This window comes from Phyllobates terribilis, unplaced genomic scaffold (assembly GCF_046119375.1).
Source record: "Phyllobates terribilis strain yellow unplaced genomic scaffold, ASM4611937v1 Scaffold_175__1_contigs__length_3988992, whole genome shotgun sequence".
NCBI classification, from domain to species: Eukaryota; Metazoa; Chordata; class Amphibia; order Anura; family Dendrobatidae; genus Phyllobates; species Phyllobates terribilis.
The window spans coordinates 87559-111735 of NW_027362935.1; the positions used below are offsets into that span (position 1 = coordinate 87559).

Below are 24177 nucleotides of genomic sequence, written 5' to 3' on the forward strand. Positions count from 1 at the left end.
TTGAGTACTTTGAGTATCAATTCTTTACAGTTTTTAGTCATTTTGAACATTCATAAGGTTTTTTCTACGAATATAAATCGGTCGTTGCCACGTGACGTACACACAGATGCAGTGCATGGCACCGGAAACACTAGTCTGTATACTGTGACAGGCCGCGCTGGTGTGTGACCATCACAAGACCCGGACAGATTGCTAGCCTCAGGAAGCAATCCAATATGGTTCTCATTCAGTGACTACAATTAGAGATTTTGAATACTGTGAGGAATTGGTACACAAGGTAGATCACGTTTTACTTTATAACAAATCACCTTTACTTGCCATTATTGGCAACCTGAATAATGGGTAGACAAACCAATATAGGCAGCTTGGTGTAGGATTACAGGAAAAGTCATCTCAGCTTGGCTTCTAATTGAATTCCTGCAAAGTTGGGGGAGCAGGATAGGGATACATTTATAGCTACTTGGATCTATGATGGGTCTTTTTGACAAGTGATCTAAGACAGTGGACCAAGAAAAGGACGAACAGCAGGTGCTACATTCATCAGTCAGGAATATTGTAGAAGGTCTTCCCACTGGATTGGATTGGAGAACACCTCCCTTTCCAGCCAGAGCTCATAAGTATAATGGAAATCTTCAGGGAGTTCAAGATTTTGTCCCACAACACTCTGCAAACAGTTATCCACCGGGGCAAACTCCCAGTTTGTATTCTTCTCATATCTCCAACTGTTGAAACTCTCGATGTTTCCCCGCAAAGTGCACTCTTCAGCCTGGAAGTCCCAGGGTCTGGCATCTATGTCTAATGTAATAAATAGGGATAGAAAGTCACCAAAATGTTATTTAACTATGCCATTACTAAGAAACATGAATGGGTGGACAATGACCTCTATATTCTGCTGCAATCTCCAGATTTCACACTACAAACTGCATACATTACTAAATTGATCTCTTAGGGTATGTGCAGAAGATCAGTAAACGCTGCGGATTGGTCGCAGCACACTTGCACTGCGTGCAATCCGCAGCGGCCAGATGTTACAGCATAGTGGATGGGATTTGTACAAATACCATGCCCACTATGCATTCCCGTGCTCATGCGACTCACCAGCGGAGATGGACATGCGGCGCGTCTTCACAGAACGCAGCATGTCAATTCCTCTTGCGGAGACGCTGATCTCCACAAGAGAGATTCAACCAGTGCAATGCACATGCGGCTTCACCTGTGTGCAGCGCTTTGAACGCAGCATCAAGTATGCTGCATTCAAAGTGCTACCATTCCTGACGGTGTGCACATACCCTTAGACCCGATGAGGATGCAGAGGTTAATTTGAAGAGCCATGTCAAAGTGGCTGCATAATCCCTTTATGAATATTTAAAGGGGTTTTCCCACAAACGAAAGCTGATTTTAATCAATAGATCTTGGAATAATAATAACTTCCACAATTGGATGTGTTAAATAAAATGTTCCTGTGCTGAGATAATCTTATAAATGTGCCTCTGCTGTGTATTGTGTAATGGCCGTGTCTGACCCTGCAGGAACATGGTCTGATCGTACCACAGCTCCTGGACAGGGGAGGAAGCAAAGGAGTATACAGACATTACAGCACGGGGTCACAGCTGATTCTTTTTGTGAGGTAAAACGTTTCACTGCCTGTTTTTAAACAATGTTTTACTTCAAAGAAAGAATCAGCTGTGATCCCGTGCTGTAATGTCTGTATATTCGAGCTGTGGTATGATCAGATCGTGTTCCATACACGGTCAGACACAGCCATTGCACAGGGGAACATTTATAAGATCATCTCAGCACAGGGACAGTTTATTTAAACACATCCAATTGTGGAAATTATTATTTAAAGATCTATTGATTAAAATTAACTTTTGTTCGTGGGAAAACACCTTTAATTCAATTTCACTCTACCTAGCCAGAAAGCGCTTCAGGGACCCTCCTGCTGCCGAGATCTCACATTGCTCAGTACAAGCCGCAGCTCTCAGTCCAGCTAGATGGTTGGAAATTGTATTCACTTGAATTAATGAGCCATTTCTTTCTACGGCTAAACTAAAAATGATCACCTTAATATCTTAACACGTATTTTAAAAGTAAATAAATTAATCTCTTAGACCTGATGAGGTTGGTATAATAAATGCATTTTTTGTGTATTGTGAAAACTTGTGACTGATCCACTTTAAAGGGCATCTGTTAGTAGGTTCAACCCTTCTAAGCAGTTTATATGGGCATGTAGGTCATAAAAAGTGGACTAAAATGCTACCTTAATATCTGTAAACCGATATAATATTCCACAGATATTCATGTTTTTCCTATATGTAATGAGCTGTTAAGATCTATTGGCCGGACATAGATCTGCATGAGAATCTGCCTCCAGAGCTTATTTTAAATTAAAGGGGACGTCACCATGGCGGACTGGAGAGGGAAGAAGGAAAGAAGAAAAGGGGAAGAGAAGGAAAGGGAGTAGGGGAAGGAAAGAAAAGGAGTAAAGTAGGGAAAGGAAAGGAAAGAAGGGGGGGGATAAAAAAAAAAAAAAAAAGAGAAATAAAGGTCTCCATGGGGGGGACTTACTGTAATATTGTAAAACGAGTACTATCATGTAATATCTGTTCCAAGTTTTGATATGTTTAATAAAAATTTATCCGATTAAAAAAAAAAAAAAGGGGGGACGTCACCAACCTGAGACATGTAGATCAAGAGAGCAGACTTTCAGTTATTACATGTCTCATACTGGTAAAGTCCCTTTTCATTTAAAATAAGCTCTGGAGGCAGATTGTCATGCGGATCAGTGTGAATGCACCATGCAAACAATGTACTAATATAATTCCAAGTAATGGTTAAAAGGGTAACGGTCACTTTCATTTTTCTTTCATAAATCAATAGTACACATGAAGGTAAGCAACTTTGTAATATATCGTATCAGAGATCTGCTTCTTTCTGTGACAGAAATGATCAAATTATCAAAATTCTCAATTCTGAGATAAAATCTGTATTCAGTGAAGACATTTTCCCATTCCTGAGATAGGTTTGCATCAATAGCAGCTGCCAACTCCTATGTAGACGGGAGGAGGAGCTAGAGACAGAGCTCCTCCCCCTACATAGAATTGTATCAGTAGTATCTGCCATCTCCTATCTCAGGAATGGGAAAGTCTGTCTTCACTGAATACAGATTTTACCTCAGAATCAAGAATTTTGATAATACCTGATCAATTCTGGCAAAGAAAGAAGCAAATTAGTCTGATAAGATATATTACAAAGTTGCTTATTTTCATGTGTACTATTGATTTATGAAATAAAAATTAAAAAACGGCGATTACGCTTTAAGTATTAACCCCTTAAAAGCCCAGGGCGTACTAATACATACCTGCGCCCTGGGCTTTAAGAGCCAGGTACGTATTTGTACACCCGGTTGATTTTGCCTGCACACAGGCTGTGCGGGCGCGATCGCCGCCGGCTGTCAGATTACACCCGGTGTTATGTGCTGGGAGCGGTCCCACACCGCTCCCGGCACATCGATCACAGCATTGCGGAGGTAAGCGCCGATACGCACCTCTTCCCCGGCGTCCCACGCTGTCTGAGGCCGGGTCCCGTGGTTGTCATGATGACCCGGATGTCGACATGACAACATCTGGGTCACCAGACAGCAGGAAGGTACTTTGATCATGCGCAGTGCATGACCAAAGTATCTTCTGAATCTGCAGCGCTTACAGCCTGTATAGCACAGGGATGGTGCTCCATCCCTATGCTATACAGGCGATCAAAGTAAAAAAAAGTGAAAGTCCCATAGTGGGATAAAGTATAAAAGTAAAAAACTGTTAAAAAATGAAAAAATAAAAATAAAAAAAATAATCCACCAAAAATAAAAATATAATGTACCCATCAATAAATATTATGAAAAAAAACAAAAACAATAAAAGTACACATATTTGGTATCGCCGCGTCCGCAACGACCTGACCTATAAAACTGTCCCACTATTTAACCCCTTTAGTTAACACGGTAAAAGACAAAAATAAAAAACGATGCTTTATCATACCGCCAAACAAAAAATGGAATAAAACGTGATCAAAAAGACTAATATAAATAAAAATGGTACCTCTGAAAACGTCATCGTGTCCTGCAAAAAACAAGCTGCCATATAGGTCCATCAGCCGAAAATAAAAAAGTTATAGCTCTCAGAATAAAGTGATGCAAAAAATATTTTTTTTCTATAAAATAGCTTTCATTGTGTAAAAGCGCCAAAACATAGAAAAAAGATATAAATGTGGTACCATTGTAAAAGTACTGACCCGAAGAATAAAGATACCTTATCAATTTTACCACACGCAGAAACAGCATAAAAAAAACAAAAAAAAAACAAAACACAATTCCTGAATTGTTGGTTTTTGTTTATTCTGTCTCCCAAAAAACGGAATAGAAAGCGATCAAAAATGTCACGTGCATGAAAATGGTACCAATAAAAACGTCAACTCATCCCGCAAAAAACAAGCCGTCACATGACTGTCGGCCAAAATATGGAAAAATTATAGCTCTCAAAATATGGCGTTGCAAAAACTAGATTTTGCAAAAAAAATGCGTCTTTTAGTGTGAGACAGCGGTCAATCATAAAAACCCGATATGATTCTGGTATCGCTGTAATCGCACCGACCTGAAGAATAAAGTCGTCAAATCACTTATACCGCACGAGGAACGGCGTGAAAAATAAACTCTAGGGTTAGTGTTGGGGCTAGGGTTAGGGTTAGGATTGGGGTTGTATTAGGATTGGGATTTTTTTCAAAAGTAAAAAAAAAAGATGACAATATGGTGACTAGTGTTGAGCGCAAGTGCATGCTACTTGAGTTTGCATCGGGTGCTTGGGTATACACTAAGTGTCGCGGATGCTCGAGTGATATGCTCGTGTCTCCGCCCCATATGCTTCGCGGCCAAAAAAAAACTCGCAGGGATTGCCTGTCATTCACAAGCGATCCTTTTTTGGGTGTCTAATAACCGTAAAACATGCGGGCGGGGACTCGAGCATGTCACTCGAGCACGCGCGATACATGGTGCATACCTGAGTACCCGATGCAAACTCAAGTAGCGAGCACTTGCGCTCAAGACTAATGACAACTTATTCAATATGATGACCTAATGTTATCAAAATCTGTGTCGTACATCTGGGTTCAAAATGTTCACTATACCCCTTGATAAAATCCTTGAGGGGGCTAGTTTCCGAAATGGGGTCACTTGTGGGGGGTTTCCACTATTTAGGCACATCAGAGGCTCTCCAAACGCCACATGGCGTCCGCTCTCAATTCCAGCCAATTTTGCGTTCAAAAAGTCACACAGTGCTCCTTCCCTTCTGAACCCTGCTATGCGCCCAAACACTGTATTTTCCCCACATATGGGGTATTGGCGTACTCAGGAGAAATTGCACAAAAGTTTTTGGGGTCCATTTTCTCCTCTTACCCTTGTGAAAATAAAAAATTTGGGGCTAAAACATCATTTTTGTGGAAAAAGTTTGATTTTTTTTATTTTCACGGCATCATGTTATAAACTTCTGTAAAGCACTTGGGGGTTCAGGGTGCTCACCACACATCTAGACAAGTTCCCTGAGGGTTCTAGTTTCCAAAATGGTGTCACTTGTGGGGGGTTTCCACTGTTTAGGCACATCAGGGGCACATACGCTAATTATTCAAGCAAATTTTACATTCAAAAAGTCAAATGGCACTCCTTCCCTTCCGAGCCCTGCCGTGCGCCCAAACAGTGGTTTTCCCCCACATATGGGGTATCTGCGTGCTCAGGAGGAATTGCACAAATTGCATGGTGCAATTTCTGCTATTACCCTCATTAAAATGCAAAATTGGAGGCTGAAAAACATTTTTGTTGCAAAAATGTGAAAATTTTATTTTTACAGTTCATTGTTCTAAACTTCTGTGAAGCACCTGGGGGTTCAAGGTGCTCACCACACATCTAGATAAGTTCTCTGAGGGATCTAGTTTCCAAAATGGTGTAACTTTTGGGGGGTTCCGACTGTTTAGGCACATCAGGGGCTCCCCAAACGCAACATGGTGTCTGTTAATTATTCAAGCAAATTTCACATTCAAAAAGTGAAATGGCGCGCCTTTCCTTCTGATCCCTGCCTTGCGCCCAAACAGTGGTTTTTACCCACATATTGGGTATCTGCGTGCTCAGGGGAAATTGTACAACAAATTTTGCGGTCTATTTTTTCCTGTTATCCCTGCAAAAATAAAAAAAATTGGGTCTAAAGTAACATTTTTGTGAAAAAATGTAAATGTTCATTTTTTTCTTCCACTTTCCCAAAATTCCTGTGAAGCACCTGAAGGGTTAATAAACTTCTTGAATGTGGTTTTGAGTACCTTGAGGGGTGCAGTTTTTAGAATGGTGTCACTCTTGGGTATTTTCTGTCATAAAGACCCCTCAAAGGGACTTCAAATGTGATGTGGTCCCTAAAAAAATAGTTTGGTAAATTTTGTTTTAAAAATGAGAAAATCGCTGGTCAACTTTTAACCCTTATACAGTGGTGGCCGAAAGTATTGGCACCCCTGCAATTCTGTCAGATAATACTCAGTTTCTTCCAGAAAATGATTGCAATCACAAATTCTTTGGTATTATTCTCTTCATTTAATTTGCTTGCAAGGAAAAAAGACAAAAGAGAATGAAGCAAAATTCAAATCATTGATCATTTCACACAAAACTCCAAAAATGGGCCAGACAAAAGTATTGGCACCCTCAGCCTAATACTTGGTTGCACAACCTTTAGCCAAAATAACTGCGAACAACCGCATCCGGTAACCATCAATGAGTTTCTTACAATGCTCTGCTGGAATTGTAGACCATTCTTCTTTGGCAAACTGCTCCAGGTCCCTGATATTTAAAGGGTGCCTTCTCCAAACTGCCATTTTGAGATCTCTCCACAGGTGTTCCATGGGATTCAGGTCTGGACTCATTGCTGGCCACCTTAGAAGTCTCCAGTGCTTTCTCTCAAACCATTTTATAGTGCTTTTGGAAGTGTGTTTTGGGTCATTGTCCTGCTGGAAGACCCATGACCTCTGAGGGAGACCCAGCTTTCTCACACTGGGCCCTACATTATGCTGCAAAATTTGTTGGTAGTCTTCAGACTTCATAATGCCATGCACACAGTCAAGCAGTCCAGTGCCAGAGGCAGCAAAGCAACCCCAAAACATCAGGGAACCTCCGCCATGTTTGACTGTAGGGACCGTGTTCTTTTCTTTGAATGCCTCTTTTTTTTCCCTGTACACTCTATGTTGATGCTTTTTCCCAAAAAGCTCTACTTTTGTCTCATCTGACCAGAGAACATTCTTCCAAAACGTTTTAGGCTTTCTCAGGTAAGTTTTGGCAAGCTCCAGCCTGGCTTTTTTATGTCTCAGGGTAAGAAGTGGTGTCTTCCTGGGTATCCTACCATACAGTCCCTTTTCATTCAGACGCCGACCGATAGTAGGGGTTGACACTGTTGTACCCTCGGACTGCAGGGCAGCTTGAACTTGTTTGGATGTTAGTCGAGGTTCTTTATCCACCATCCGCACAATCTTGCGTTGAAATCTCTCGTCAATTTTTATTTTCCGTCCACATCTAGGGAGGTTAGCCACAGTGCCATGGGCTTTAAACTTCTTGATGACACTGCGCACGGAAGACACAGGAACATTCAGGTCTTTGGAGATGGATTTGTAGCCTTGAGATTGCTCATGCTTCCTCACAATTTGGTTTCTCAAGTCCTCAGACAGTTCTTTGGTCTTCTTTCTTTTCTCCATGCTCAATGTGGTACACACAAGGACACAGGACAGAGGTTGAGTCAACTATAATCCATGTTAACTGGCTGCAAGTGTGATTTAGTTATTGCCAACACCTGTTAGGTGCCACAGGTAAGTTACAGGTGCTGTTAATTACACGAATTAGAGAAGCATCACATGATTTTTCAAAGGGTGCCAATACTTTTGTCCACCCCCTTTTTTAGGTTTGGTGTGGAATTGTATCCAATTTAGCTTTAGGACAATTCTTTTTGTGTGTTTTCATTGAAGACAAATTAAATAAAGATAATAATACCAAAGAATTTGTGATTGCAATCATTTTCAGGAAGAAACTGAGTATTATCTGACAGAATTGCAGGGGTGCCAATACTTTTGGCCACCACTGTAGCTCCCTAATAAAAAAAATGTTGGTTCCAAAATTGTGCTGATGTAAAGTAGACATGTGGGAAATGTTATTTATTAACTATTTTGTGTGACATACAGTACAGACCAAAAGTTTGGACACACCTTCTCATTTAAAGATTTTTCTGTATTTTCATGACTATGAAAATTGTACATTTACACTGAAGGCATCAAAACTATGAATTAACACATGTGGAATTATATACTTAACAAAAAAGTGTGAAACAACTGAAAATATGTCTAATATTCTATGTTCTTCAAAGTAGCCACCTTTTGCTTTGATGACTGCTTTGCACACTCATGGCATTCTCTTGATGAGCTTCAAGAGGTAGTCACCGGAAACGGTTTTCACTTCACAGGTGTGCCCTGTCAGGTTTAATAAGTGGGATTTCTTGCCTTGTAAATGGGATTGGGACCATCAGTTGTGTTGTGCAGAAGTCTGGTGGATACACAGCTGATAGTCCTACTGAATAGACTGTTAGAATTTGTATTATGGCAAGAAAAAAGCAGCTAAGTAAAGAAAAACGAGTGGCCATCATTACTTTAAGAAAAGAAGGTCAGTCAGTCAGAAAAATTGGGAAAACTTTGAAAGTGTCCCCAAGTGAAGTTGCAAAAACCATCAAGCGCTACAAAGAAACTGGCTCACATGAGGACCGCCCTAGGAAAGGAAGACCAAGAGTCACCTCTGCTTCTGAGGATAAGTTTATCCGAGTCACCAGCCTCAGAAATCGCAGGTTAACAGCAGCTCAGATTAGGGACCAGGTCAATGCCACACAGAGTTCTAGCAGCAGACACATCTCTTCAACAACTGTTAAGAGGAGACTTTGTGCAGCAGGCCTTCATGGTAAAATAGCTGCTAGGAAACCACTGCTAAGGACAGGCAACAAGCAGAAGAGACAAGGAATGAACATTAGACCAGTGGAAATCTGTGCTTTGGTCCGATGAGTCCAAATTTCAGATCTTGGGTTCCAACCACCATGTCTTTGTGCGATGCAGAAAAGGTGAACGGATGAACTCTACATGCCTGGTTCCCACCGTGAAGCATGGAGGAGGAGGTGTGATGGTGTGGGGGTGCTTTGCTGGTGACACTGTTGGGGATTTATTCAAAATTGAAGGCATACTGAACCAGCATGGCTACCACAGCATCTTGCAGCGGCATGCTATTCCATCCGGTTTGCGTTTATTTGGACCATCATTTTTTTTGGAACAGGACAATGACCCCAAACACACCTCCAGGCTGTGTAAGGGCTATTTGACCAAGGAGAAGAGTGATGGGGTGCTATGCCAGATGACCTGGCCTCCACAGTCACCAGACCGGAACCCAATCGAGATGGTTTGGGGTGAGCTGGACCGCAGAGTGAAGGCAAAAGGGCCACAAGTGCTAAGCATCTCTGGGAACTCCTTCAAGATTGTTGGAAGACCATTTCCGGTGACTACCTCTTGAAGCTCATCAAGAGAATGCCAAGAGTGTGCAAAGCAGTCATCAAAGCAAAAGGTGGCTACTTTGAAGAACCTAGAATATAAGACATATTTTCAGTTGTTTCACACTTTTTTGCTAAGTATATAATTCCACATGTGTTAATTCATAGTTTTCATGCCTTCAGTGTGAATGTACAATTTTCATAGTCAGGAAAATACAGAAAAATCTTTAAATGAGAAGGTGTGTCCAAACTTTTGGTCTGTACTGTATCTCTCTGATTTAAGGGCATAAAAAGACGGATTTTGGTAAGACCTTACCTGTAAAATCCTTTTCAGCGAAGGAAGGAAGGGAGACACAGGATCATTACTAGTGGGTAGGCGGAGCCCCACAGGATAGTTCACCTCAGATTTATAAAAAGTGACGACCGGCCCCTCCAGCCTAGGCTCCTCCTACTCCCATGATTCTCCAGTCCGTACACAAGCTAAGGAAGAGCAGATAACACCAGCGGAGCAACACAACCTCTTCTGAAAACTCAGAAAAAAATGAGAGAACAGGTTATGCATATAGTAGAAGAAACCACACAGTCCCAGGTACTACTCACTGGACCTGACAACTGCGATGAGCTGGCAATGCTGGAACAGAGCCTTTGCGCGCCAACCCCAACCCAGATAACCGCCATCAGAGAGGGGTCGCGCCGCATCTGAAAAACTATAATAAACTTCTGCCATGGGAGGGTGCTGTGTCTCCCTTCCTTCCTTCGCTGAAAAGGATTTTACAGGTAAGGTCTTACCAAAATCCGTCTTTCAGCAGCAGAAGGGAAGGAAGGGAGACACAGGATCATTACTAGTGGGACGTCCCAAAGCAGTCCAGAACTTAAGGGTGGGAAACAGTGGCAGAATCGCCAACACCCCAACAACTTAGATAAAAGCGCAACCAGCGCTAAACTAAAGTTAAAGAGATAACCTAAACCACCGCAGCCTGCAGGACCCTACGTCCTAGGGCCGCATCAGCGGAAGCACTGACGTCCACCTTATAAAATTTTGTAAAAGTGTGAACGGAACGCCAGGTAGCTGCCCGGCAGAGTTGAGCTACCGAGGCCCCTTGGTGAAAGGCCCACGACGACCCCACAGCTCTAGTGGAGTGAGCTCGAACCTTAATAGGGCAAGGCTCGCCTCTAAGCCGGTACGCCTCTAGGATAGCTGACCGTATCCACCGAGCTCTAGTGTCTTTGGAAGCCCGCTGACCACGTCGACGACCAGCAGGAATCACAAAAAGAGAGTCCGACTTCCGAAACCCTTGCGTGATTGAAAGATAAAATTTCAAAGCCCGCACTAAATCCAACGAGTGCAAGGCCCGCTCCTTTGAATTCCTTGGTTCTGGACAGAGTGAGGGCAACACGATGTCCTGATTAACATGGAAACGTGACACCACTTTAGGCAGAAAGTCACAACGGGGGCGAAGCACCACACGATCCGAGTGGAATTCCAGAAAAGGGGGCGAGCAAGACAGTGCCGCCAATTCAGAAACCCTTGTCAAAGAGGTGAACGCCACCAGAAAGGCCACCTTCCAAGAAAGCAAAAAAAGCGTAGCAGAATCCATAGGCTCAAAAGGTCTGTGTTGAAGAGTCTCCAAGACTAGATTAAGACGCCAAGGAGCCACAAACTTCTTCCGAGGCGGAAACTGACGTGTTACCCCGTGAAAAAAGGAACGCACATCCCTGCGCGAGGCAATAGCCTTCCGAAAAAGCAAGGATAGAGCAGATACCTGACCCCGCAAGGTACTGACTGCCAGACCCTTGTACAATCCATATTGCAGGAAGGCCAAGAAGTTGGGAATGGAAAAAACCCTCGGGTTTCTTGAAGATCCAGAACACCACGAAAAGAAGGCCTCCCAAGTTTTGTGATAAACCCTAGTCGTAGGAGGCCCTCTGGCCACTCGCAGAGTGGCAATGACCTCGGCTGAAAACCCTTGACGGGTCAAGATTTCGGTCTCAAGAGCCACGCCGTCAAACGAAGAGACTTCAGGCCCGGATGACGAATGGGTCCTTGGGTTAACAAGTCCGGGCGAAGAGGTAGTGGAAACGGAGGTGCTGCCAGAAGCGACACCAGCGTTGAAAACCACGCCCTCCTTGGCCAATCTGGCGCCACCAAAATTGCCGAGATTCGCTCGAGTTTGATCCGCCTGATCACCAGAGGTAGTAAAGATACCAGTGGAAATACGTAGATCAGCTCGAACTGGTCCCACGGGGCTACTAGAGCATCCACCGCCACGGCCTCCGAGTCCTTGTACCTGGACATGAACGTCGGAATCCTGGCGTTCAGCCTGGATGCCATCAAATCCACTTCGGGAGTTCCGCAACGGGAGCACAGCAGTGCAAACACTTCCGGATGAAGACTCCATTCTCCCGGATCCACTTGCTCGCGACTGAGAAAATCCGCTGTGATATTCCGCACTCCTGGAATGTGAATCGCGGAGATGACTGGAACCCTGGACTCGGCCCATAACATGATCCGAGAGACCTCCATCATGAGTCTGGAACTCCTCGTCCCGCCTTGATGGTTGATATATGCGACCGCTGTCGCATTGTCCGTCTGAACTCGGACTGGCAGACCGCTCAAAGGGACCGTCCAATGGCGGAGGCAGAGAAAAATTGCCCTCAACTCCAGGATATTGATCGGCAGAGAAGACTCTTCTGACAACCAGACTCCCTGAATCCAGAGATCGTTCCAAACTCCCCCCCAGCCCGTCAGGCTGGCATCGGTGGTTATGACCGACCACCGTGGAAGGAGGAAAGATTTCCCCAGGGATAACACCTCCGGACGTAACCACCATCTGAGAGACTCTCGCACCCTGCGGGAGATAATGACACTGCGATCCAGCGAAGCCGGCGATTGATCCCAATGGGTCAGAATGAGATCTTGGAGACCCCTGGAATGAAATTGAGCAAACGGTGGTGACAATACCATCAGACCCAGAAGGCGCATACACCTTCGAAGGGACATTGCCGTCGTCGACCTCATGGCTTGAACCTGGTGACGAAGGTTTGCTTGTTTGTCCGGAGGCAGGGACACCACTGCCCGTACCGTGTCGAAATGCATTCCGAGGAACAGGATTGACTGTGACGGCTCCAGAGATGACTTCTTCCAATTGACCAGCCACCCGAAGTCTTCCAGGTGCTGAAGGGATAGATCGCGAGCTGTCACCGCCTCCTCCGCTGTGGATGACACTATCAACAGGTCGTCCAGGTAGGGAAAAATCGTAATCCCTTGTCTTCGGAGAATTGCCATAAGTGGCACCAGAATTTTTGTAAAAACCCTGGGCGCCGAGGCCAACCCGAACGGCAGGGCCACAAACTGATAATGAGCCTGACCTATGGCAAAACGCAGGAAGCGCTGGTGGGCCCTTCCAATGGGGACATGCAAATAGGCATCTCGGATGTCGATTGACAACAAAAAATCGTACTGTGACAGGGCCGCCACAACAGAGCGAAGAGATTCCATGCGGAACTTCCGGGTCCGGACATGAAGATTCAACTCTTTGAGATCCAGAATGGGGCGAAACTTGTCCTCCTTTTTGGGAACCACAAAGAGGATGGAGTAAAACCCCCTTCCCCAGTCCTCCGGTGGAACCGTAACCACTACGCCGTTCTGCAGAAGAGAATCGACCTCCCGCAGCAGTGCAGCTGCCAGCTTGGGCTCGGACGGGATGCGAGACTGGCAAAACCTGTCTGGGGGTTGAGAATGAAACTCTATGAAATAGCCTGCCGAGATAACCCGCGTCACCCAGGCGTCCGATACGTGGAATGCCCAAGTCGACTCGAATTGGAGCAGACGACCCCCCACCCGGGAACCCTCGGGTGAGCACCTGGCATCAGTCCGCCTTAGCGGGCTTTTTGTCAGTTTCCCGTTTGTCTTGACGGAAATTCTGTTTCCAGGGAGTACGGGATTTTTGAGAGGTCTTCTTTCCAGAAGACGAGGGACGACCCGATCCCCAAGAGGGCTGACCGAACCGTCCCCTGGGCCGAAAGGACCGACAACCACCACCGACACTAGACTTGCCAGACGTAGACGCCGCTGCTCTCCGCTGCGGCAAAGCCGTATCCTTTGCTTTGGCCTTAGCAATCAGCTCCGTGAGGTCAGAACCAAAAAGCTGACCGCGCTTGTACGCCAGACTCAGCAAACCTTGCTTGGATACAGCGTCTCCAGTCCACTGCTTCAGCCACAGCGCTCTTCTGACTGTGACGGCCGAGGATTGCGCTCTGGACAGAACCGAAGTAGTATCCAGAACTGCGTCTCTGCCATATCGGGCCGCCTCTTCCAACAACTGGATGAGTGTTTCTACCTCCGATAACAGGGTCCCATCTTGCCACGCCGTCCGTAGCTGATCCAACCACCGCAGAGATGCCTCACCAGCACACATGGCTCCTAAAGATGCTCGGAATCCATGACCCGCGGCCTCGTAGATGGATTTCGCCGCTAACTCTGTCTTTCTGTCTAGCGGATCCTGCAGACTCGCCTTCCCTTTAACAGGAAGCAGAGAAGATTTACTCAGCTGAGATAAAGGAACGTCCACCTCAGGAGAGGGAACCCAATTAGCGACCGTCTCCGTGGAACAGGGGTACAGAGCATCAAAAATCCATGTCCCCTGAAAACGCTTATCCGGACACAGGCGTTCTTTCTCCACCGCTCGCTAAGCTCATCAAGTGATGGCAGAGTCGACCGAGTCCGACGCGACTCCTAAAACAGCCGGGCCGACTTACCAGGGCGTCTCGATACCTCATCAGGCAACTGTAACGCCTCTCTCATAGCCACAATAAAGGCATCCACACGGCCCAAAAGTGAAGCAGAGCGCCCCTGCCGATCCTCTTCGTCAGAATCGGAGATCTCCCCAGCAGAGCTTGTCGGAGTTTCTGAGGCCTCCGTCTCGCTGTGCGGAGGGGACAGTACCGGCCTGTGGCGCTTCTTGCCACGAGAAGTCTGTTGGGATTTAGCTTATACCCAATGACCTAGAAGGCCAGACAGGCTATCAATGGAGCGAGTGAGCGCCTCCACTTTAACATCACTGAGCCCCCCGACCAGCGTTAAACTTGACGCCGTCGAGGACTCCTGCGTGTCAGATACGCGAGACAGATCCTGAAGCGGACCTGGGAGGCGGTCCGCGCCTTCTGGACCCTGATCCGACATGCCCTCACACAGAAATTTGAAAGGCCGAATAACCCCTTAAAGGTGTGGTCAGTAACTAGGACAGAGTGATCCCGTACCACAGCCTGTTCTTCCCAGGGGAAACCAAGCGCTGAAGGGTTACAGCTCCTCTAGGAGAGAAAGCTACCCCAGCTGCCCGACAGAGCAAGGTTTAAGGGTTAACTGCCTTCGAGGGGTTAATGCTGCAGACCGCGGACAACCTCTGCTTTTTTTAAAAGAGGTGTGCGAGCCCCAGAAATACCTCAGCTGAGAGGTAACAGCGGCAGGTACAGCACAGTCTGACTACCTTAACAGGGTTGCAGAGAGGTGCCCCGCGCTGCGGAGGTGAGAAAGGAACCTTCTGCCTTAAAGACAGAAGCGATTCACCCAGCTGGCCGCGGTGACTGCTCTTCCCGGTCGGAATGAGGGAGAGAGAGAGACGAGAGACGAGCTAGGAGCAGGAGGACGCCGCTCGGTATGGCCACCGTGCATGAAGAAGCCGGAAGAGGAAGGGGCGGGAACCGCTCCAGCGCGCGCTTAGAGCGCTTCCTGCCCGCAAAAGACAGGCAGCCGAGGGGACGCGAGGCCACGCCCCCCGCTGCCGTTCAAAAAAGCGCGCGGCTTCTCCGTCCTCCGCTCCCGCTCGTCTGACACCTCACTGCAGGGATTCCACCTGCGGATAAAAAGAAAAAAACAGCAGTCACCGCATTGATTAAAGTAGCAGCGGCTGCCGCAGCAGCCGCTGATGGACTCATACATACTGAGCACTTACCCAGCTGAGCGCCACAGGGACCCCCAGGGATGTGTGGCACCGTGGCCCTTAGCTTCCCCCACGGTGGAGAGCGCAGGGACCCCACAGGCGCGGTTTGCGTTTCCGCCAGGAAGCGCCCTGTATCCCCCGGGGCCGGCAGGGTTCTGCGGGGACCGCCTTAGGGGGTACGCAGATCCGCCAGGGGAGGGATGGGGGTCCCAGCAGCGCTGAGACCCCCTGAGACCTCTAGACCAAGGGGGGTCCAGATCTCCGGGATAAAAATAAAAAAATCTTCTGAGGAGCTGCAAAGGCAGCGACTATCGTCTGCGACCTCAAATTTTAGACTGGAGAATCATGGGAGTAGGAGGAGCCTAGGCTGGAGGGTCCGGTCGCCACTTTTTATAAATCTGAGGTGAACTATCCTGTGGGGCTCCGCCTACCCACTAGTAATGATGTGACACCCCAGGGGTCTGGTTGCCACAGTAATAGAGATATTATGTCTGAGAGCAAGTGGGAGGTTTCTCTGGTCAGGAGAGCCTGGAGTAAAGTTCCAGACACAGGAAAAGATACATCAGGAGCTCTGTAGGAGCAGAGGCAGAAGGCCAGGGGCTGTGAGCAGAGATATAGCTCGCCCTGGCTGAAGTTACTAAAACCGGACACAGGAGTCCGAGGCTGTGGGGACTGATATATACCCAGCAGCAGAAACCAGCCGGCAGGGGATTCCAGGTCCTCTGGCCATAGAAGCCCGGAGGCTCAGTCACAAAGAAGGGACCAGCGCCGCCATCCAGGAGCGGAGGCTAACAGAAGGCCCCAAGTCACCAGCCATACGGGTGAGCACCACACGGTATACTCAGGGACGTGGGCTACTTGTAACCGCTGACAGCAAGGTAGCCAGGAAGAGTGCAGATAAACGGGGAGGCCTACAACTCCACCTGGCCAGGGGAACTCCTGCTTGCTCTCAGACTGACCAGGCCCCTTATACTAGCCAGTACTCCCGGGAGGGTCTGCCTTGTACCATCAGTAAAGACCCTGAACTGCACCTCACGTCTCTGTGATTCCTTGCCGCACCAGCACCATTAACATTGGGACCCTCACACCATCACTCCCATCATCTCTCACATTAGCTGCCCTGAGGCAATACTTCTCCCGTGGGGAGTTATCCCATACTCGGCTGCGCAAACAACATCAGCCTCAGCGGTCGGCAGCGCAGCGGCGGTCCCCACTGACCGCAATCCATGGGTGGCGTAGTCGGACATTTGCTATACATTAAGACTGCCACTGGTTTGACCACCCTGGGCACGGACCGGGTCACCGCCACACGGAGACTACAACCCCCAGCATTCTACAACAGGTCCGATTCCGGGTTCCCCTGCACAACACAGGCCCAGGGGGCGCGTCAATGATCCTGTGTCTCCCTTCCTTCCCTTCTGCTGCTGAAATTCAAATTTAGAAAATTGCTAAATTTTCAAAATTTTCGCCAAATTTCCGTTTTTTTCACAAATAAACACAAGTGAAATTGAATAAATTTTGCCACAATCATGAAGTACAATATGTCACGAAAAAAAAGTTTCAGAATCAGGGGGATCCGTTGAAGCGTTCCAGAGTAAATTACCTTAGAAAGTGACAGCGGTCAGAATTGTAAAAATTGGCCTTGTCATTAACGTCTAAACCACCTTCGGGGATAAGGGGGTTAAACCTTCACTAAACTTCCATATTAACCCATGGCCTTCATGTATAACTTCCATCAGTACATTATTTTTTTCACCCTAAAGCACCAGAAGAAGTATTGAGTATTAAATACCATCACTAACCACAATACCAACCCAAGTACAAATCTATGATGTAATTTGTGGAGAAAGTTGGCAAAGTCCGAGTAATTGGGGGGATTTTGCAATTTTTTTTCTGAAACACCAACACACTGGGAAAACTCGCTTTAAAAATCCTGAGCTTGCCCCTGGGGTTACAGTACTGAAAGAAAAAGGACATTTGTCACGTGCGCTTTATCTAGAGAAATCAAGGACCTGAAAGGAATTAAATGAATTCTCAGTGGAATTTTACGTTGCCGCCAGTTCCTTACCATTGCCATAGGCCCAGTCATCATTTATCCTGTGGCGCACCATTTGGTAGATAGCTGACATGGTTTTCATGTTGCTCTTTCTCCACTGTCGTCCGAGGTATTTTGTCTGGAGCTTCAGAAGTTTTAGCACATATAACTGCATCATTGCCTGCTTAACCTTCAGAGCACGTTTTAGAATGGGGGCAGATTTAAATACCACCAACATCTGATAAGAGAAGACAAGAACATAAAACCGCAATTAATGTTTAATTACCATGAAACTGTTATTTCCACTGTGGAGATCTTCCCTACATCGGTGTCCTAAAACACAATTTCAAGAATACATCAAAATGGCTTAAATGTAGTTAAAACGGCTCTCCGGAATCTTAAGCCCCCTATACACAAGATTGCTGTTGGCTGAACGATGGTTAGACTGGCAGCGATCTCACCCGGCACTCGCACACACAGGAGCACTTTCTCCACCAAGTCCCCCATGTATTCTCTGTAACAGAGTCAATACCAGACACTGGTGCCCATGGCCAGATCCTTAACTTCCCTGACAATCATCTGTCCAGGGCCTACAATCACACAAGACTTGTCAACTGGACCTGTCGATATCAGAGGGTTCAGCTGACGTTAGTCTAATGGATGGGGGATGGGGACACTGGTGGCCTATCAGCTATGAACTGAGCATTGTATGCTGTGTGTACTAATTTTAATATATAAGAAAATAATTTTGGTGAGTCCCAAAAATAATTAAAATCCTCAATTTATTACAAAATAGTTTAAAAGATCATACAGGTTGGGGATACATCTCAACGCGTTTCTGGCAAAAAGCCCTTATTCACTGAGATACAGATTCCTTATGATACATGGTATAAAAACAAATGGTAACCAACCGTTGATCAATAAACACATATGTTAACAATCAATCACATTAAAGAATAATTAGCATAATCACAAGGCTAAATCACAAGGAAAACCAGAAGGAGAGGAAAAAAAACCTGCATTCAAATCCCTAAGATTTAATCTAGGTAAAGAGTATCATTCCTATGGTTCATGACGTTGGGGTATTTTGTTTCAAGTTTAATGATCAAAAATAATTCTCTTAGGAGGAGTTTTTTCCTCCAATCCCCTCCTCTAATAGGAATATCCACTTTTTCTAGCCCATAGAATGAAAAATTGTTTAATTCCCCTTTATGTCTCTCTACAAAATGCTTGCATGCTCCTGAATAGGATGCGTTTTTATTTTTGAGGTTGGTGACATGTTCTGCCATCCTTTTCTTTAATTTGCGTATTGTGCAGCCAATTTATTTTATTTTACATTCTTTGCAATATATGAAACACACAACATAATTTGTATTGCAATTAATAAATCTTTTTATATCATTGGCTGCATCAGTTTTTTGAGTTTGCAATGTATACTGGCACATCGTACATTTGGAACATGCACATTTAAAAAAACCTTTACAACTTAGCCAGATTTTTTTATCACTTTTTTGTGGCCTGTATAGACTTGGGGAAAGAGTAGCACCTAATGATCTCCCTTTTCTCGGCACACATACTAAATAAAATCCTGAAAAATGGATTAAGTCCCGATCTTGGAATAATATAGGGACATATCTGTTTAGAATATTTTTTATTTCCTGAAATTGGCGGCTATATGGGGTACTGAAGATGTTTTTTTTGTCCTTATTATTTGATTTTGTTGTAATTGGTTTCTGGCTGTTATTAATACCATCATCTCTGTTTAAATGAGTATGTCTCACAAAAACTTTTTTTTAATGCTGAAGCAATATGTCTTTTCTTATACCCCCTTTCCATTAATCTAGATGTTGCTACATTGGCTTGTTCATTGAATAGTGTGATATCAGAGCTATTCCTATAAATTCTATTTAATTCACCATAGGGGATTGAATTCACAGTATGTGCGGGATGGCAGCCGTCTGCTCTAAGTGTAGTGTTCCCACTAATAGGTTTTCTATAGTTGCGATATCTAACCTTTTGTTGTTTAACATTCCCTAATGAGAAACAAACCCAAAAAACTGATTTTATCCTGCGGTTCAGTATAAGTAAATTTTAAATTTACATCATTAGCATTGATATAGGATAAAAAAATATGGGATTTTTTCCACTTCTCCGACCCATATTAGTAAAACATCGTCCAAATATCTAACATATAATTCAATGTTATTTTTAAAAGGATTTTTGTCTGTGAAAATAGTGCTTTCTTCCCACCATGATACAAAAAGTACGGCTAAAGATGGAGAGAAACATGTATTATATATATATTAATATATATCCATATTGTGAAGACATGGGTCAGTGGGTGCTCTTGTCCGCTGGCCCGGCTGTCTTTAGAAAGATCGCATGGACCAGGGCTTATACCACTGAACACCCGCTCTCTTTTACTGTGGGCAGAACACTACTCAGACAACACAGGGTGATAGTAAATAGTGTGGTAATAATTTATTGAACCACCAACAATTAATAACATATAGAACAGTCCCAGCAAAACACAAGATGGTGCAAATTACAGAGTCTCACCCTTCCGCTGGCTCGCCAGGATTAGGGTAGTGAGATATGTGGCCAAGTGACCTGATTGAGACGATTTGAAGAATCCAGGTTGGGACAGAGTTCAGCAATGTTCAATGGATCTGTTCTGTATTTTTCCAGCCAGGGTTGTGGTCCCTTAGGCTGACATCCTGTAGAGTCTCTCAGAACAGATGCAGAGACCCCCTTTTTATAGTTCACATTTGTCCTTTCAAGCCATGACTCACAGGTCAAGGGTCAGGGATCATGATATTAATTCACAATGCTCGAGTATCCACAGCTCATCCCCCAATGTTGGCAAACACCCTACAATGGAATTGAACATATCTAGCAAACATCCATTGTTCAACAACCCTGAGTCGCCGTATTGCAAAACTGGCAGACAATAGATTGTAGGAGCGGATGTAAGATGTAGATAACAGCCATTCATCAATTACCAAATATCAACTCTAGTGATCAATATTCAGGTTTATAAGAACAATAGGCTGTGTTGACCAACCAAAGAAGAACACAAGTTCAAAGGTCAACATAAAAATAAAGGTATATTGCTCCTGGCCTATGGAATGTACAGTACAGACCAAAAGTTTGGACACACCTTCTCATTTAAAGATTTTTCTTTTTTTTCATGACTTTGAAAATTGTACATTCACACTGAAGGCATCAAAACTATGAATTAACACATGTGGAATTATATACTTAACAAAAAAGTGTGAAACAACTGAAAATATGTCTTATATTCTAGGTTCTTCAAAGTAGCCACCTTTTGCTTTGATGACTGCTTTGCACACTCTTGGCATTCTCTTGATGAGCTTCAAGAGGTAGTCACCGTAAATGGTCTTCCAAAAATCTTGAGGGAGTTCCCAGAGATGCTTAGCACTTGTTGGCCCTTTTGCCTTCACTCTGCGGTCCAGCTCACCACAAACCATCTCGATTGGGTTCAGGTCTGGTGACTGTGGAGGCCAGGTCATCTGGCGTAGCACGCAATCACTCTCCTCCTTGGTCAAATAGCTCTTACACAGCCTGGAGGTGTGTTTGGGGTCATTGTCCTGTTGAAAAATAAATGACGGTCCAACTAAACGCAAACCGTATGGAATAGCATGCCGCTGCAAGATGCTGTGGTAGCCATGCTGGTTCAGTATGCCTTCAATTTTGAATAAATCCCCAACAGTGTCACCAGCAAAGCACCACAACATCATCACACCTCCTCCTCCATGCTTCACGGTGGGAACCAGGCATGTAGAGCCCATGCGTTCACCTTTTCTGCGTCGCACAAAGACACGGCGGTTGGAACCAAAGATCTCAAATTTGGACTCATCAGACCAAAGCACAGATTTCCACTGGTCTAATGTCCATTCCTTGTGTTCTTTAGCCCAAACAAGTCTCTTCTGCTTGTTGCCTGTGACTCGCCCCCTGGGCCGTGGAGCACTCGGAGCCGGGCAATCGGGAAACGATGGGGGTAGTAGTGGCAACCCGGTTCCGTGGTTCAGGGTGGTCAGACCATTGGTAGTCTGCGACGCGCTGTTGATGTGTCCGACTACGCCACCCGTGGATTGCGGTCAGTGCGGACCGCCGCTGCCAGGTAGACCGCTGGGGCTAATGATGTATGCAGCTGGGATAGCGTGACTCCCCACGGGAAGAGTGCGGCCCCAGGGCAGTATAATGGAAGATGGGGGTGATGGTGCAGGACGTCCCAGTACCGTTAGTGCTGGACGAGCAAGGAGCACACAGACAACAGGTTGCAGTCCAGGGTCTTTACTAGAACAGGTGAACTGACCCACAAACAGGCCCGGCTAGGAGGGGGCCTGGACGTCTGAGAGCAAACGGGAAATTGGCCCTGGTCAGGGTGAGAGTGTAGGCCTACCGTGCTCTCTGCGCTCCTTCTGGCTATCTCCTCCTGGTAGGGTAACAGCCCACGGTCCCGAGCTCACTGTGTCCTCTCGCCCGTATGGTTTGCAACGTGGGTTCCTTTCTACTCCCGGCCTGGCACGGCTCTGCTGGTCCCTTCTGCTGTGGCGGAGCCTCCGGGCTTCTTAGGCCAAGGAACGTACAGTCCCCTGCGGACTGGTTATCTGCTGTAGGATGTGGAATCCTCACAGCCTCAGACGCCAAAGTCTGGTAAATTTGGTTCTTTATCTGCCAGGACAGGCGTCCTTCACCTCTTGTCCCTGGCTTGTGGCTCTCCTACTGCCACCCGTCCTCTTAGGGTGCAATACAACTGTCCCTCACTGCTCTGGGGCACCTCTCAATCCAGAGACAGGTCGTCCAGTTCTCTCTAACCCTGCCCCCAGTTCCAGCTTTTATAGGGGCAGCCTGCTCCCCCTACTGGCCTGAGACAGAAGGTATTGCATGCTAATGTTCCCCTGACCAGAGAACCTCCCCCTTGCTCTCAGACACAGCTTTATTATATTTGTGGCATCCAGGCCAGGGTGACACATTCCCCCCTAGTAGAATTTAGTACTCCGGGACTAAACAGTAAACAAAGATAATATACATGACTATAAAACATTAGTAGACAAACGACGCACAGATTGAGTTCTTAAGGTCACAGTGTGGTCTGTGACCGGGTGTCCATATCACCAATACAACGGGGAGCCTTAACCAGGTGGGGGTCTGTCCTACCCCAAGTCCTTTACAGTCTTAGTTCATTCCTTGGTCAGGCTCCGAACGCAGTCCATACAAAGTCCCGGTTATTAAAAGTCCATAACCTTTGAGTCCGTACGGTAACTGCAAGAAACTGAAATACACTATTAATAATCATGCAGGTAACTTGGCAAACATTTCAACATTTGGCAACATGGTTATTTACAATTTTAGTGCACCCTATATTCTCCAGCGAGCGGGTATCTGACCCTTTGTGCTCCTGGTTGACCTCCTTAACCCACTGTCTGGTGGTGGATCGACCTGGCTTTCCCCACTAGCGTTAGGGGTACAGCTACCAGCTGGGTGTACAGGTAGGGCAGGCAGCTGTCTGCGGGTCCTTTGGCTCACCGCAGGCATGGCAGGCTCACTGTCAACAGAGGGTTGACTCTCCTGGGCTGCTGGTTCAGGCTCTTCTGCCTCTGGAGCTGCTTGCTCTTCTTCACCTTCCGGCTCTGGTGTAGGTTGTTGCTGAGCCGGTTGCGGGAAATGCTGGACGGGTACCACTATGGCATCGTTTATTCGAGTCCAGGACTGGGGGAACTCTCCGAGAACGGTGCTGATCATTTCTTCCTTGTCCTCTGCGGGTTCAAGATCACTTTGATCCTCTTCTGCACTACGGAGTTCCTTGGGGCACCTTTTTAGGTGGTCTCTGGAGACGGTACTAGTGGTTTCTCCTCCATCCTTGGTGATCACGCACACCTTCGGGTTGTCGTGATCAGACTGCAGTACGGTGTAGGGTTCCCTTTCCCACTGGTCGTCCAACTTGTGAAGCCTTCTCTTTCGCTTCAGGACCTGCTCACCAGGTTCTAGGGGACCAGCAGGGGCGTGTTGGTTGAAGAGTTTTTCTTGCCTCTCTCTCACCTGGGCCAGGCTCTTCTCCACACTCTCCTGTACCTTCTTGTACTGCAGTTGCCTTTCCTTAAAGTCAGTTAGGGCATGGGGCTCCCCTGAATACTTAGGCAGCCAGGCCGCTCCAGGGATGTAGGGCAGGGAAAATGGCATCACCGCTGCTGCAGCTGCGCTGGTGGTAGTGGGCGCCTCTGTGTCCGACATCTTCCTCCCCCCTAGTTAAGCGTGGCCTACCTTCCGACGATCCTCTTCTGTAGGCCGCGGCTCTGCTGATGCTGCTCCGGACGAGGACCTTGCGTCGCGTCCTGATGACGTCAGTGTCGCTCTCTCTCCCTTCCAGGACCTTGCGCAGCGTCGGTGCGTGGGGCGGAGCTTCGGGTCTCGCGCGGTTTGGACGTCCATGCCCCTCTTCTTCCCGCGCGGCGTCCTGAAGATTGCGTCCGATGGCGGGAAAATGGCTGAAGATGGCGGGAACCGACAGAAGATGGCGGGAAACGGCTCCGGATGGCGGGAAAACTCTTCTTCAGGTACGTGTACAGTATTTTTCAGGCACGCAATACCCGTT

General features: G+C 46.4%; 1 protein-coding gene across 1 annotated transcript in view; it reads right to left on the reverse strand.

Moving 5' to 3' along the window:
• Positions 1–278: 278 nt before the first annotated feature.
• LOC141212411 (striatin-interacting protein 2-like) overlaps positions 279–24177 on the reverse strand; it is a 33357-nt gene continuing 9458 nt past the window's right edge. Inside the window, exons 3-4 of the mRNA XM_073664941.1 lie at positions 17592–17796; positions 279–795 (exon numbers count right to left, since the gene is read on the reverse strand). Coding sequence (XP_073521042.1) covers positions 545–795; positions 17592–17796 — 456 coding nt within the window. The 3' untranslated portion in view covers positions 279–544. The remainder of the gene's footprint in view (positions 796–17591; positions 17797–24177) is intronic.